This window comes from Cervus canadensis, chromosome 6 (genome assembly GCF_019320065.1).
Source record: "Cervus canadensis isolate Bull #8, Minnesota chromosome 6, ASM1932006v1, whole genome shotgun sequence".
Classification (NCBI taxonomy): domain Eukaryota; kingdom Metazoa; phylum Chordata; class Mammalia; order Artiodactyla; family Cervidae; genus Cervus; species Cervus canadensis.
In genome coordinates, this window is record NC_057391.1 from 60,926,350 (window position 1) to 60,941,851 (window position 15,502).

The 15,502-nt window shown below is 48.7% G+C and overlaps 1 protein-coding gene across 2 annotated transcripts; it reads right to left on the bottom strand.

The window, feature by feature from the left end:
• Positions 1 to 1,071: 1,071 nt before the first annotated feature.
• On the bottom strand, positions 1,072 to 14,835 carry LOC122444138 (ATP synthase F(0) complex subunit C1, mitochondrial-like). Of its 2 annotated transcripts, none has more exons than XM_043472940.1 (2): positions 14,823 to 14,835; positions 1,072 to 1,668 (listed from the first exon to the last, which is right to left on the bottom strand). In XM_043472940.1, exon 2 carries the CDS (start codon positions 1,583 to 1,585, stop codon positions 1,175 to 1,177), a length of 411 nt encoding a protein of 136 aa, XP_043328875.1. In that variant the 5' UTR covers positions 1,586 to 1,668; positions 14,823 to 14,835; the 3' UTR covers positions 1,072 to 1,174. The 2 variants fall into 2 exon arrangements, with proteins under 2 accessions (XP_043328875.1, XP_043328876.1); XM_043472941.1 differs by lacking the exon at positions 14,823 to 14,835 and adding an exon at positions 12,426 to 12,436.
• Positions 14,836 to 15,502: the final 667 nt, after the last annotated feature.

Here is a 15,502-nt window from a genome sequence, read left to right on the forward strand (position 1 = left end):
CTAGAGAACATCTCAGGATGGTATCAACATTATTCACTAATAGTCCAAAATCTCTAGTTTCTCTGTAAGAGGAAGTTAGTGTTCAGTAATGAATGTTCCAGAATCTTATTTTATTTGGAAATGATCTAGCTATTCAATAAATCAGTCACTTAGTTTAGCACAACCCTAGAAATTATGGGGTCGCGAACAGTCGGACACGACTGAATGACTTCACTTTTACTTTTCACTTTCATGCACTGGAGAAGGAAATGGCAGCCCACTCCAGTGTTCTTGCCTGGAGAACCCCAGGGATGGGGGAGCCTGGTGGGCTTCTGTCTATGGGGTCGCACAGAGTTGGACACAACTGACGTGACTTAGCAGCAGCAGCAGCAGAAATTCAGGTTACCAAAATCTAGAGGGACTGTTTTAGACAGACATTTCTAAAGTATAATTATCCTGAACAGAGTTAATCTAAAAGCTCATATCTCACTTACATTTTTTTGAAGTTTCTTCACTCGAGGTACTTTCCTTGCTGACAAACTTATAACAAATATAACAATATAACAATATTTAACTTATAATAAACCTAGGCACAGTGAAAATATTATGCTTATGTTAATGAAAATATTATGCTTATGTTAATGACTCTTAGACATATCTCTATTAGATTAGCAAACAAACATTAATACTAGATATTTAATATTGACTATTTCTCAGTTCAAGAGAATCTAATATTCATTTATGTTAATTTCTCTTGTATTTAGAATTGTCTGATTTGTAAGCACTTACTTTTCTTTAGGCTAATTAAATTAGAATTTATTTACAACTTCAGCAATATTTTTTAAAAAGCCAAAGACACACACTGAGACATACATAAATCCAGACGACAGACAGAAATCTCATAGTTTTCTGCTAGAGATTTAAAATGTTTCTTTGATGCCCCCCCCCTTTTTTTGAAGTTCTAATTTGCCCAAGGCTGAGGTCTCAGGCAAAGTGGGCTACGTATTTCTAGGACATGGAAAGGGTTAACTTCAAGCTTTTCCCTAGGCAGGCCTTTTAGTCAAGCTAGTTTTTTGTTTGTTTGTTTGTTTGTTTAGAGAAACATTGTGTTTAATGGTAAAGGTTAGCACACTCCAGCATGGGGCATGGCCTGGAGTCGAAGCAGCAAGTGTGGGTAGGTAACTTCCACGGAGCCTCACATGGTGAAGAGGATGAGGAAGGCGGCCATCAAACAGAAGAGCCCCATAGCCTCAGACAGGGCAAAGCCCAGAATGGCATGGGAGAAGAGTTGCTGCTTCATAGACGGGTTCCTGGCATAGCCAATGATCAAGCTGCCAAACGCTGTTCCAATACCGGCCCCTGAACCAGCCACACCAACTGTGGCAGCCCCAGCGCCAATAAACACGGCTGCGGTGTCAATGTCCCGGGAGACAACACTGGTCTGGAATTCCCGCCGGGCCACCTGCTGTGGCCCACTGCTGTAGGAAGATTGTACGGACGGGATCCCTGGCCTACTCAGGAAGGAGGCAGACACAGGCCTGATCAGACCCCTGGTACAAGAGCGGATCAGAGTGGGGGAAATGAGTAGTGCCCCGGTGGTCTGCATTTTTTTCAGTCTGTACTCCCACTGCCCTGCTGCCCCTGCTCATCAAACCACAGCGCTCGCCAGGCTCAAGGTGACTGACACCACTAGTTGTTTTTAATTGCATATGAAAAAAAAACCGGTTTTGCAGTTTCCAAGAGAAAAAATTTCATTTTAACCAGTTTTCTCTGGAGTCTAAAGAATATCATGGCCATACTGTGTCAAAAAGTCATCTTTCCTTTCTATAGTCATAGTTTTAGAGCTAAAATATAGACCAAATAGTGCTCAGATTGACTCTGATATCAGGGGCAGATCATCTGATAAAGATGTTGGATTGTCCCTCTGGTGGAAAGTGAAGTCTTTGTCCCATCAGACGAATCTGAAGGGTTAAGGGAATTTGCAGGAGTCGGGGAAGAAGTTTGGTCCTTCCCCACCCTGAGAAACAGCAGTAGTTAGAAGGGAATTCTTTAGCATGTTCAGGAGTGGGGGAAACTTGGTTCCCTCTCCACCTGAGAGATAAGCATAGTTAGAAAGGGATTCTTTAGAGTGTTAGGAAAGTTTTTGATCCTTCAGGCTTTTGAATATAGGAGAAAGATCTGGGCCAAAGGGAACCTCAGAATTCTTTCCTAGAAGTCATGTGGATATGAAAGGTCAAGTAGGGGTCATCAAGGAAATCTGATGGAGAGAGACAGAGGGGGACAGAAGATAGGGAAGCAACAGAAAGACACATGTGGTCTGAGTCCCTCAAATCCGGATTCTGACTGAGGGCCATGAAGGACTCAACATAAAGAAATTCTGAGTCTTTTCCCTGCTTTTGGCAAAAGTTTTTTTTGGGGGGGTCCCCCAGTTTGTATTGGGACCAGGCCTTTTGCAGGGTCAAAATTTTCCAGTTTCTGAGAATATAGCCAAGGGGTGAGTCTAAGAGAGGCTCCTGGGACGTACCAGAACCCACTCAGCCTACCTGCCATAGAATGGGGGTACTGGGGGTCACCTGCTGACAGAGAAGCGTCCCTTTTGTCCCAGCGATCTCTCTGTGTGGCTAACGGCACAAAAAGGGTCCACTGTCCCAACAGTCACAGCCGACAGTGAGAGGTGACCGCGGAGAACCGTGCGGTCACATGACCCGGGTAAGAAAGACAGAGCTGAGATGTCACGTGACCCGGGCAGAGAAAGACCAGATTCCTGGGAGCAACCGAGTGACTCACCGTTTGGCGATTCCCTGAAACGAGGAAGGCACTCTTGGGATGTCTCAGAGGCAATACTTAGGCTCTTGTAAATCAATCTGGATAGAAAGGGAAAGAAGTGAAAGTGACAGGGAAGAAGGCTGAGGAATCCGCCTTACAATCCTTACAATCCTATGGGGAGGTGGTGGCCAGAGGACAATGGTCTCTGCTTTGCTTCAACCACGGTGTGCCTCACCCGGTGCTCGGAAGTTTTCCTGCTGGGGGCAATGCCCCTGTGGCCTGATCCGTTCTGTGTCCCCCTTATCCTCATACGGGAGTCTTCATGTGGCAGGCGCCCTAATGGCTTTTAAGTGACTGACCTGTGCCCACACAATATTGGGTGGCCTAGTCCTCAGTTGGAAAGAAGACAAAGGAGAGACCCTCACCCCTTCGGGCGGCAGCTACTGGGGCGCAGTGAGCAGTGGGGCCTTTGGAACACACCCGAGGGTAACCCTGGCCAGAGTTCCTCAGTTGCTTCCATAGCACTTGCCTGTTTGCAGAGGGTCCCTATGAAACAGAAGTGAGGAGGAGGGGGAAGAGATGCCAAGTTCCCCGTACAGGCCACCCAAAATGTCGTGGTCCAGGCCCGGGTTGGAAAAGAATTTCCAGATATGAGATAGAATGAGAGGGAAATAAAGTTTATTAGAGTGGGAGACGTTGTTAGAACAGTGGGCCACCCCAATGTTGAATGGGGGTCCTTAGTCTACTTTTATACCCAGGGTACAAGGGGTGGGATAGGGGTCTTGCAGGTCATTTCCTGATTGGATGAGGCACTATACTGGGTGGGGGGGAAGAGTAGGGCAAATACCTCCTCCCTATGGGGGTAGGAGGGGAGACAGGTTATACAGTTCCACTAATAGTCACAACTTAGGGGAGGGAAGGACGATAAGGGTCTGGTTTTTCCATTCCTGCATTCCAAGACCCTCCTTAGTTATCTGCTCTTTCATTCTTGAGTCACCACATGTCCTTGTATGAAGACTCTGTAACCCTGCTTTGTTCTGGAGCTCAGAGCTTGGAGTGTTAACTCCCCTGGGCCCACCGGTGTAATAAACCTGAGATCGCCAACCCTCCCAGTGTGGCGCTTGGTTTCTCGAGTACTGGTTTCTGCAACACTTGTACACCTTATACAAACACAACTTTGGAAATCAACTCTATTCCAATGTAAGATCAAAAGGAAATTGCGTAGAAAGAAAAAGAAAAAAAGGGGCATGAAAAAATGCTGCCACCTTGTGGCCGTTTTCCATAACAACAACGTCGAAATCTCATCTGAACTGAGCTGTGCTGATGGGCACTTAATATTCAGAAGGTCCGTGGGGTTCTGAGTAAACACCACCTGCCTTCAAGGAATGTTCTAGGAGTGTTCATCAAAACACAGGGCAGACGTTCAAGAGTCAATTGCAAGATGTTTCACTCATACTCTTTTTAAAAAAAAAATCACAGGAAATGATGTCAACCTTGCTAAATACTAGAGAAATCCAAATCAAAACTACAATGAGGTATCACCTCACACCGGTCAGAATGGCCATTGTCAAACATACAAAGAACCAGGGCTGGAGAAGGTGTGGAGAAATGAGAACCCCCCTCCTTCGATGCTGGAAAGTCGATTGGGAACAGCCACTATGGAGACAGTATGTGTGCGTGCTGTCACGTCAGTCGTGTCTGACTTTTCTCGACCCTGTGGACTTTAACCTGCCAGGCTCCTCTGTCCATGGGATTCTCCAGGCAAGAACCCTGGAGTGGGTTGCCATGCCCTCCTCCAGGGGATCTTCCCCACCTAGGGATCGAACCCAAGTCTCTTATGTTTCCTGTGTTGGCAGGTGGATTTTTTTTACCACTAGTGCCACCTGGGAAGCCCATGGAGACAGTGTGGAGGTTCCTTAAACAATGAAAATGGGAACAAAATTACAATATTCCTGTCAACTTAAAAAAATACTCACAACCTAAAAGTTGAGAGTTATGTTTTATTCAGTGGGAATTTTTAGGACTTCAAGCCCACGAGACACCATCTCAAGTAATCCTGAGAGAATTGCTCCCAGGAGGTTAAGGGAGGAGCCGATTACATGGAACTTTGTAACAAAGGACAGGTAGTCTGAATATCAAAAGATTATTGTTAAAGAAAACCAGATATCCTGAGTCAAGGAATTTAGTGCTTTTCTGTGTAAGGGAAGATGCTAGAGTCCTGGCTCACTGAAATCGTTCCTTTCACATGCACCTCACCTATCTGCAGCCAGTATTCTGTTTTCACATCCTGAGCTTCCTTTCCTCAGGGCTTACTTTAGGGAGTGTCTGCAGTTTGATGACTTCTCAGTTCAGTCACTCAGTCATGTCTGACTCTTTGTGACCCCATGGACTGCAGCAGGCCAGGCTTCCCTGTCCATCACCAACTCCCGGAGCTTACTCAAACTCCCGTGCATCAAGTTGGTGATGCCTTCCAACCATCTCATCCTCTGTCATCCCCTTCTCCTCCCACCTTCAATCTTTCCCAACATCAGGGTCTTTTCTAATGAGTCAGTTCTTCGCATCAGGTGGCCAAAGTATTGGAGTTTCAGCTTCAGCATCAGTCCTTCCAGTGAATATTCAGGACTAATTTCCTTTAGGATGGACAGGTTTGATCTCCTTGCAGTCCAAGGGACTCTCAAGAGTCTTCTCCAACACCATAGTTCAAAAGCATCAATTCTTCAGCGCTCAGCTTTCTTTATATTCCAACTCTCACATCCATGCATGACTACTGGAAAAACCATAGCCTTGATTAGACGGATCTTTGTTGGCAAAGTAATGTCTCTGCTTTTCAATATGCCGTCTGGGTTTGTCATAGCTTTTCTTCCAAGGAGCAAGTGTCTTTTAATTTCGTGGCTGCAGTCACCATCTGCAGTGATTCTGGAGCCCCCGCCCCCCAAATAAAGTCTGTCACTATTTCCATTGTTTCCCTATCTATTTGCCATGAAGTGATGGGACAGGATATGCCATGATCATAGTTTTCTGAATGTTGAGTTTTAAGCCAGCTTTTTCACTCTCCTCTTTCACTTTCATCACGAGGCTCTTTAGTGCGGCTAAGAAAACAGATATTCTTATCCTTCCTGAGTTCCCGAGGGCTCACCGGCTGATGACTATGACATCCTTTTTTACTGATACAGCAGGAAACAGTCCATTTCTCACTCCCTAACATCATACACAAATATAAACTCTAAATGATTTGAAGGTGTCAGCGTAAGGATGGACACTCTAAAACCCTTGAGGAAAATATAGGCAGAAAACGCTTTGTTGTAGATCACAGCAAGTTCTTTTTGGATCCACATCTTGGAGTAACAAAAAATAAAATAAAAATAAGCCAAAGGGATGTAATTAACCTTAGCAGCATTTTCACAGCAAAGGAAACCCTGAATTAAAGAAAAAGACAACTTTCAGAATAGGAAAAAATATTCCAAAACAAAGATCCCCACAACGAGTTCATATCCAAAACACAGACAGCTCAAGCAGCTCAATAGCAAAAATAAAACAAAAATACCCAATAAGAAATGGGCCAAAGATCTCAATGGACATTTTATGAAGAAGGCATACACATGGCCATTAAGTACTTGAAAACATGCTCAGTATCATTAATCAGTTATGTTGTAGCCACGTGTTCCGGGAAACAAACTCACTCAGAAGGACAATGCAGATAGTGGAGTGCAGTTTATTGCACCAGAGGGCCTAAGGCAGTCTCCTCTCAGCCAAGGACCCCAACCAGTCTTTGTGAAAACCTTATATACCCTAAGTGTACATGCTCAAATCCACCTCCACAAATTCTCCGAAACTAGTCTGTGTGAGGCTTCCAGGGCTAACACTATGACAGGCGGCCCGGACCTAAGTTTCGGTTTCCCCTCAAATGGTAAGATTCCCTGCCCCCATCAGGCCGCCTGGAGCCAGCCAATCAACATGCGCCCAGTAAGTAACAAAGGGAAAGCTGAAAAGCCCGCGAACGCCCAAGTTTGAAAAAAGCCCACAAAAGTTTGTACCAATAAAATTGCTTTGCAAACATGTAACCAATCCGCTTAAGCCAGCCACCAACCGCTTATACATACCCTATAAATTTGGGTAACAGCTTGGGCTCGGGGCTCTCTGACCCTGCACCACTGCGTTGGATGCGGCAAGAGCCCTGGCTCGAGTCAGTAATAAACTTCCCTTTTTTGCGAGTTGCATTGTCTTGGAAGCCTTCTCTCTTCCCGCTCGGGGATTCGGACATCGGACAAAACAGTCTGAACAAAGGGAAAACAGATACAATCAAAGTAAACCCATGATTCAGATCAGTTCAGTTCAGTTCAGTCGCTCAGTCGTGTCCGACTCTTTGCGACCCCATGATTCGCAGCACGCCAGGCCTCCCTGTCCATCACCAACTCCTGGAGTTTACTCAAACTCATGCCCATCAAGTCGATGATGCCATCCAGCCATCTCATCCTCTGTTGTCCCCTTCTCTTCCTGCCCCCAATCCCTCTAAGCATCAGGGTCTTTTCCAGTGAGTCAACTCTTTGCATGAGGTGGCCAAAGTAATGGAGTTGCAGCTTCAGCATCAGTCCTTCCAATGAACACCCAGGACTCATCTCCTTTAGGATCAACTGGTTGGATCTCCTTGCAGTCCAAGGGACTCTCAAGAGTGTTCTCCAACACCACAGTTCAAGAGCATCAATTTTTCAGCGCTCAGCTTTCTTCACAGTCCAACTCTCACATCCATACATGACCACTGGAAAAACCATAGCCTTGACCAGAGGGACCTTTGTTGGCCAAGTAATGTCTCTGCTTTTTAATATGCTATCTAGGTTGGTCATAACTTTCCTTCCAAGGAGTAAGCATCTTTTAGTTTCATGGCTGCAGTCATCATCCGCAGTGATTTTAGAGCCCCCCCAAATGAAGTCTGACACTGTTTCCACAGTCTCCCCATCTATTTCCCATAAGGTGATGGGACCAGATGCCATGATCTTAGTTTTCTGAATGTTAAGCTTTAAGCCAACTTTTTCACTCTCCTCTTTCACTTTCATCAAGAGGCTTTTTAGTTCCTCTTCACTTTCTGCCATAAGGGTGGTGTCATCTGCATATCTGAGGTTATTGATATTTCTCCCGGCAATCTTGATTCCAGCTTAGTATACCTTAGACCTGTGATTCTTATGCCTTAAGCCTAGGTAGTTAACAATGGACAATTATCAATAGGCCTGTGGTCATACCCCAATAAGCATAATAGAATTTATGGTTCTATTTGGTTACACAGATAATTAGGGTATTCTTTTAGACTTCAGAGAGTCTAGGTATGAGCCCTGGGGTTTTTCCATGGCCAGGGGGCGGGGTGGGGGTGGGTCTGGTTTTCCAGTTGGTATGTCGTTTCCATAGATACTGGGCATATAGCTCAAAGTCCACAGTCCAGCCCAAGACGGAGTCCTGCTTTCAAGATGGAACCTGTTCTGTCTGTTTCCTCCTTCAGTTAGATGAAGGCAAATCAAAAGTTCAATGAGCTAACACCTCACACCAGTCAGAATGGCTATCTCAGAGAATCTCCAACAGTACATGTTGCAGAGGATGCAGAGAAAAGGGAACTCCCTCGTACTCTTGGTGGGAATGTAAATCGGTACATTCACTAGGAGGCAAAGAGTATGAAGTTTCTTTTAAAAAACTAAACATAGATGTACCACAGGATCCAGCAGTCCCACACCTGGGTGTAGATGTGGAGAGAACCAGAATTTGAAAAGACGCCTGCAGCCCTATGACCACAGCTGCACTAGGACCATAAACAAGACACGGCAGGAATCGAAGTGCAAAACACAGACAAACGGATAAAGAAGATGGGGTACCTAGACATAATACAATATTATTCAGCCATTAAAAAGGATCAGATGACATTTCCAGCCACAGGAAGGAAAGTAGAGGTGATCATTCTAAGTGAAGTAGGGGAGACAGGGCAAGACAAGAATTATATGGTATCTCTTCTAGGTGGAATCTAAAAATGGAGACAGATAAACTTCTTTACCAAAGAGAAATGGCTTCACAGACTTATGGTTCCCAAGAAGAAACTTATGGTTCCCAAGGAGGAAAAGAGGACAGCAGGGAGAAAGGAGCCAGTTCAGATTAACATACACACACTATTCTTTATAAAAATCATCCACAAGGACCCACTGCATAGCACAAGGAACCCTCCTCAATACTCTGTAATAACTTATATGGGAGGAGAACCTGAAAGAGAACGTACATATGTCTAGCGAAAGACACCCTCACTCATTACTGTGCCCAGTTGCTCAGTCATGTCCAACTCTTTGGAACCCTATGGACTGTAGCCGGCTAGTCTCCTCTGTCCATGGAATTTTCCAGGAAAGAATACTGGAGTGGGTTGCCATTTCCTTCTCCAGGGGATCTTCCTGACCCAGGGATCGAACCTGCATCACTCACATCTCTTGCACTGCAGGCAGATTCTTTACTGCTGAGCCGCACCAGAGAAGACCTGCTCATTATTAAATCAATGCTAATCAAATCTACAGTGAGGAATCCCCTCCTACAGGTCAGAATGGCCATCATCAGAAAGATCTCCAAAGAATAAATGCTGCAGAGGATGTACGGAATATGGAATCTTCCTACACTCTGAGTAGGGATGCACAAGGGTACAGCCACCATGGAAAATAGTGTGGAGGTTCCTGAAGAAAGTGAACAGAGGGGCCATGGGATCCAGCAACCCCAGGTCTGGGCTCAGATCTGGAGAACATCACAATTTGAAATGATGCATGCACCCGTTTTCAGGGAAGCACTATTAAAATAGCCAAGACATAGAGTCCATCAAAATGTCCAGCAACAGGAACATGAAGACTGAGTGATCCTTCTATACACTGGACTACTCCTCAGGCTCTGGGGGTGGAATCAGGGCCAGCAGCTGGTTAGAAGAAGGGAGACCAGTCCTGAGGGCAGAGGGTTCCCTGAAGTCTGTGGACCCCAGTGCCCTGATGGGTTTCATCCCCAGTGGGGACATGGGCAGGGCCTGAGCCCCTTTGATGAAGACAAAGCAGCACTAGACTCAGAAGTCTCCAGATAGTGTCTCAAACTCTGACACCGTGTTTTACAAAGGAACAAGAGAATGAAGCTGAGCTCCTGAGGGCCAGTCCTTCCGGTTCTGAGTTGCTTCCAAAAGACCACCAACACCTGCATGGGGTCAACTGTGACCCACCTGACCCTTCCTGGCCTTTCCTCTTCCTCCCAGTGATGATTTCCAACCTGGACCCCTGTCCCAGGCCAGATGCATCTGTCTATCCACTGCCTCCCCATCTCACCCTGGGGGCTAACAGGCCCCTTGGAGGACTGTGATCCTGCTGGCCCCCACGCCCAGGAGGCAACCCTGCCTTCCCCCGCTGCTGACCCCAGGGACCTGGTTTAACTGAGCAGGAGCCAATGGGGCATTCCCAGGACAGACCCCATCCCGTATCCTCTGCTGTAGCTCCTCTCTGAAGTATGGAAATAAGGGTATCTGATGCATACTCCCTGAGTTGTTTTACAGATGCTAAAACCCCCGCTGAATGGAAGAAGTTAACTACTTGATGAGCATGAACACGTAATCCCCAGAGTCTCCAGTGTCTGAGGATTTGTGAGGTTAGCCACCTGTTGTTACCTCACCAACCAGAGAACTCTGCACCAGCGGATCACACACTCTGTGACCCCCTTCTTCACAACTGCTTTGCTGAAACCCTTCAGGGAGTTTGGGGTTTAGAGCACAAGCTACTCGTCCTCTTTGTATTGGTACTTTTATAATTATCACTTCACTTTCCTTCACCACAACCTGGCCTCAGTAGACTGGCTTCATTGAACTCAGGTGTGTGGACCCAAGTTTGGTTCAGTAACGTGGGGGCCTCTCAGGCCCCCACTTCCTTGTGCCCCAGTGACTGTCAGCACCTCCTCCAGAGCCCACGGCCAGTCCCCACACTAGTTCTCCTCTACTCCTAGCCCGGTAGTTACTGGTTACATCATGGTATTGGTGATGACATCCAGGAGAGCCAGCTTTGCAAGGTAGACATTTCTGGACTTGACACTGGGCCCCTTTCCGTGGGTAGGATGGAGTGACTTTTCTCATGGGTCCCAAGGTGGAAGAGCTCACCTTCTGATGAAGCCAGGCCTTGATCCTTTCCAGGTGATTCCATGGTCCTCGTTCTCCCCAGACCCCCACCCACATGGCTGCTGTCTGTGCCGGTCTGCATGGGACCTTGGTGATCTCCTAAAATGAGCATGATTTTATATACAGATAATGGGCTTCCCTGGTGCCTCAGACAGTAAAGAATCTGCCTGCAATGCAGGAAACCTGGGTTTGACCCCTGGGTTGGGAAGATCCCCTGGAGAAGGAAAAGGCTACCCACTCCAGTATTCTGGCCTGGAGAATTCCACGGACAGAGGAATCTGGCAGGCTATAGCCCATGGTGTTGCAAAGAGTTGAGCACAACTGAGAGATTTTCACTTTCAATGGGTTGAATGGTGGCCCCGAAAGATGTTTTCCCCCAGAACATGTGAACAAGACTGTATCTGGGAAAAGGATGCATTTAAAGATGTTGAGATGAGGTCATCTTGGGTGTGGGTGGCCCTCAATCCAATTAGCAGGTTCCTCATAAGACACAAAAGAAGGGAGACACAGACACAGAGGACAAGCCGCATGAAGATGAAGGCAGAGACGGGAGGGAGGGGCTGCAAGCCCAGAGACCCCTGGAGCCCCAGAAACTGGAAAAAGTAGGAAGGACCCCATTCTAGACACCCTGGAGGTCTGCATCACCTTGATCCCAGACATCTGGTCTGCAGGACTAGGGGAGGATGAACTCCTGCTGTTTTAAACCACCCAGCTTGTGGTCATTTGTTAGAGAAGCCACAGAGCAGCCACACAGATCCTGCTCTGTAGGATCCTAGAAGTGTGGGTCTCACTAAAGGCAGATGGAGGCCAGATTACAGAACCCTTGGAGTCAGCACTAGGCCCTCAGAAATGCTAAAGCAGTGGCTGGACCCCGGAATGCTAAGGGGTCGAGTGTGAAGCCCATCCCTAGGCTGCACATGCCTCCTCAGGTTCTTACACCTATATACGTGGTGTAGTATCTCAGTCCTGGCTGAGAACGTTTAATATCACTATTCACATTGCTAATTAAGAACCCATCAGTTATACAGGTGAAAACCCAATTAAAATACTTTCTACATTAATGATCAATTCTGAAATGGTCAGGGGTGGGGGACTTATACACACCCAGCAGCCTTTCCACTATCTCCCCGCTCTTACCCCACTCTCTCCCCGACAAGGCACAACCTCAGTGGGAAGTTGGGGGACCACACAGAGGCATCTCTAAGTAAACCTTGGCTGAGCCCCAGGCTAGCTGCTCCTGAACCTCATCCACCCTTCCCAGGTAAAACACCTGAATATGAACCAAGACCTCACAGGCTGGAGGAAAGGGCTTGGAGACACGCCAGCGACAGCACAGTTGCCAAGCTGGCTCGCGCAGGCCAGGTGGGATGTTTCTGCCCTAGGGGGCTCTTCTGGAAGCTTTCCATTTCCCTACCAGAGTTACCCCTCCAGTCTTGGCTCCCACTGCCTTTTCTCTTGCTTACTTACCCCTGCCACCCGCCTGGGGAGACGTCCAACAGCAGGTACAGGTGACACACCTCTTCCTTACCTGGTCTAGAAGACCTGATCACAAACAGCAACCTGCAAGGCCCTCTCGCCAGCCCAGATCCACACATCCGACAGAGTATGGCGCCAAGTACAGCTGCAGGCGCTGTTACGCCCACCTACAGAGACCTCAAGCCAGGCACACCTGGGAAAGGCTGGCCAGCCGGGTCCGATCAGCCAATCCTTCACCATCAGGGGCTCACAGTTGCAGAAAAGGGGCCTTGGTGTGCCCTCCGGGTGCAAGGAACAGGTTGTGGGTCCTGAGGGTCAGGATGGACATGCGGCTGGAGCTCGGGCTTGTTTTCTAATCATTTTATCTGGCCCATGAGTGGGAGGTAATTTCAAGAAGACCTTCTCCTAATGAGAGGAATCTAGGAGTCAGGGAGAGGAGGGGTGGTGTGTGGAGACAACGCCTGAGTGCCTGGGTGCAGTGGAAGTCTCTGGAAGACTTGGTGGAGAGAGGCTGCATAGTGAAGCCCAGGATCACTGTCCAGGAGCAGCTGTTTGTTAGTTCAGGTCCTGCTCTGAGGGGGCTCAGGGTCAGACTTGACCAACAGGAGGACTGGGCATGCTCTGCAACTAGGCCCCTGTACACGGTTCCTGGGTGCTGAGCCCTGTGGGGTAACTGCCCAGGTGAGCCCCGTATCCTTGGAGGAGCCTGCCCACCAGAACCCTGTGCTCCTGGGAGGGGTGTGTGAAGTGGCTTAGTGACCCCCCATGGGCAGCACTGGGATGAGATGAGAAGCAGGACACGCAGTGGGGCCCCTGAACCCACCCTGCGCCCATCCAGAGTGAAGAGGTCAGCAGGCAGGAGCTGGCCGCTGTGCTGCGTGTGGGAGGCCACACAGGTACCTGTTGTTGCTTGCACCTGCCCATGGAGGCCTCCCCAGGACAGAGCAGACAGCCTGCCCCGGCCGTGGGCGCTCCTGGCGACCCTGCAGGGCACGTGAAAGGGAAGGACCAGGCCGGAGGGGAGTGAGCGCCCAGGCAGAGCCGTGGGGCTCGGAGTCCGAGGAGGCCTTTCTGTTCTGAGCTGGCAGAGGACGAGCAGTGGTGAGTGTGAGCCAGGAAAGCGGCCCTGGTGACCTGAGACTGAATCCTCTTCAGAGTGACAAGCCTTCCGGATGATCCCAGCAACAGGACTGTGAGGTAAGAGTCCAGGTAAAAGAAGGTGAATGAGTCCCCCTAGGAGGAGGCTCTGTGAGCTGCCCCAGAGGGGGTGAAGGGGGCGGATGTGAACGTGCTGTGAATGACAGTCATCCGGGTGGGGAGCAGGCACAGACCCCACTCCATGGCCACACATTTGTCCTTCTGGGTGGGTTACTTGGCTTCTCAGAGCCCCAGCCTCTCAGCCTGCTTGCGGGGTGATGATAGCAGGGACTAGTCATTTGCTCAGAACAGGGCAGAAAGGGGTCTCATGGAAATTCCACAGAATACCGTCAATGTGGGACTCATGACCCCTGTTTCCTGCAGGTCTGTCTTCAGGATCTGGAGAAGAAATGTGAGCAGACTTGTAGCAGGGCCTGGGATGGGCTCGGTTTTGGTGGTTGGTGGAGTGACCGCTCTCGTCCCCAGGCCCTGACAGCCTTAGCCCTCAGGCTCTGGGTCGGGGAGCCCAAGGGGTGTGGGTCCAGCCGTCCCCACCAGGGCGGCCTGGAGGGCTTGGCAGGGACGCACTACTGTGGCCATCCCCTGTGCAGAAGTTTCCAACCCGGGGTCCAGTGGGAGCGCTTGCCCTGCACAGAGGTTTCAAGTCCACAGCACACGTGAGCTTCTAGCGGCTTTGTTTGTTTTCTACACACTAAGTCCTAATAATTCCCAGGATGTCCACAGCCCGTGAAAAGGCATGTCTGATCCGGCTCCAAGTGCTGCTTCTGGGCCCCTCCTGACTGGACGCCTGGCAGCCAGGGTCACCGAGTCAGACTGTCAGGTGGAGTCAGGAGTGTGGGGACGAGAGCACAGTCAGGCCCAGGAGCCGGTGCTGTGGCTCTAGGTGCGCCCTCCACCCACCCTACAGGCAGAGACCACCGGCCCCTCACAGACTGTTACCAAGTTAGCCCTATGGACCCTGCTTGGGCCCTAACTTGGCTGAGACTCTGCCTCAACAAGGAAGGTTCCCTTTTTCCATTTGGGTTCAAGTAGGCCATTATGAAACCAAAGCTGAGACCAACACAGCACAGGCTTTATTCAGAGGCCAAAGAATGGAGAAGCTGACAGCTCGACTTCTGGCCCACCTGGAGAGAGTGGCTCGATTTTAAACAGTGAAGACAAAGGGAGGAGGAGTGAGGCTAATCCTGGGGAGGCAGGTGCATTTAGGGGAAGGGCAGGGTTTTTATGAGTTAGTGGGGTGCCATCTCCTTTTTACCTTTTTTTTGGTTCTTCATGTTGGGTCTTGGCCAACGGTTGCTGTGTCACTTAATATAATGATCGAGTTAGCAACAAGTAGTGATGTGAAGAGACCTTAATTCCCTGCCCAGGAATTGAACCTGGGAAGCCTGGATGAGATCAGGAATCCTAGCCACCAGACCAGCAAGGGCTAGAGGCAAGAAGCTATTTTTCCCCAGATCTTTGCCCCCAGTGAACAATGCTTTCACCATGGAGGCAGAAACTGTAAACGCAGGTATAAAATTTATTATTAGAGACATAGCATAACAGCAAGTGGGAGAGCACATAGAGAAATGGTTTGTGGAGACAGAAGCAAGGCAGAGAAAGGGTGTGGGTGTCCCCCGCTGGTGAGGGGGAGCGCAGTAAAGAGGCGGTTAAGTCATTTATATAGGGCAGTTCTTCCAGGTCTTTGTTTTCCTTCAGCCCAATTATGTGCTTTCTTTTCCCACATCTGATCTACCCTGGGACCCTTCCCTGGGTGCACACTCACCCCTCAGCCAAAATGGATTTCAAAGTGAAGGTTTCTGGGAGGAGCAAGACTCATTATGGCCTGGCATTATCTCTTGAGTTCTGACCCACAAGAAGCCTTTCTGTGAATGTGTAGTGTGTCTCCCTTGACCCAAAAGAGTGGGGGGCAGAGATCCTTTAATCCTTTACTCACACAGGCTTTTGCCCCCCTTGTTGTCCTTGCCATGA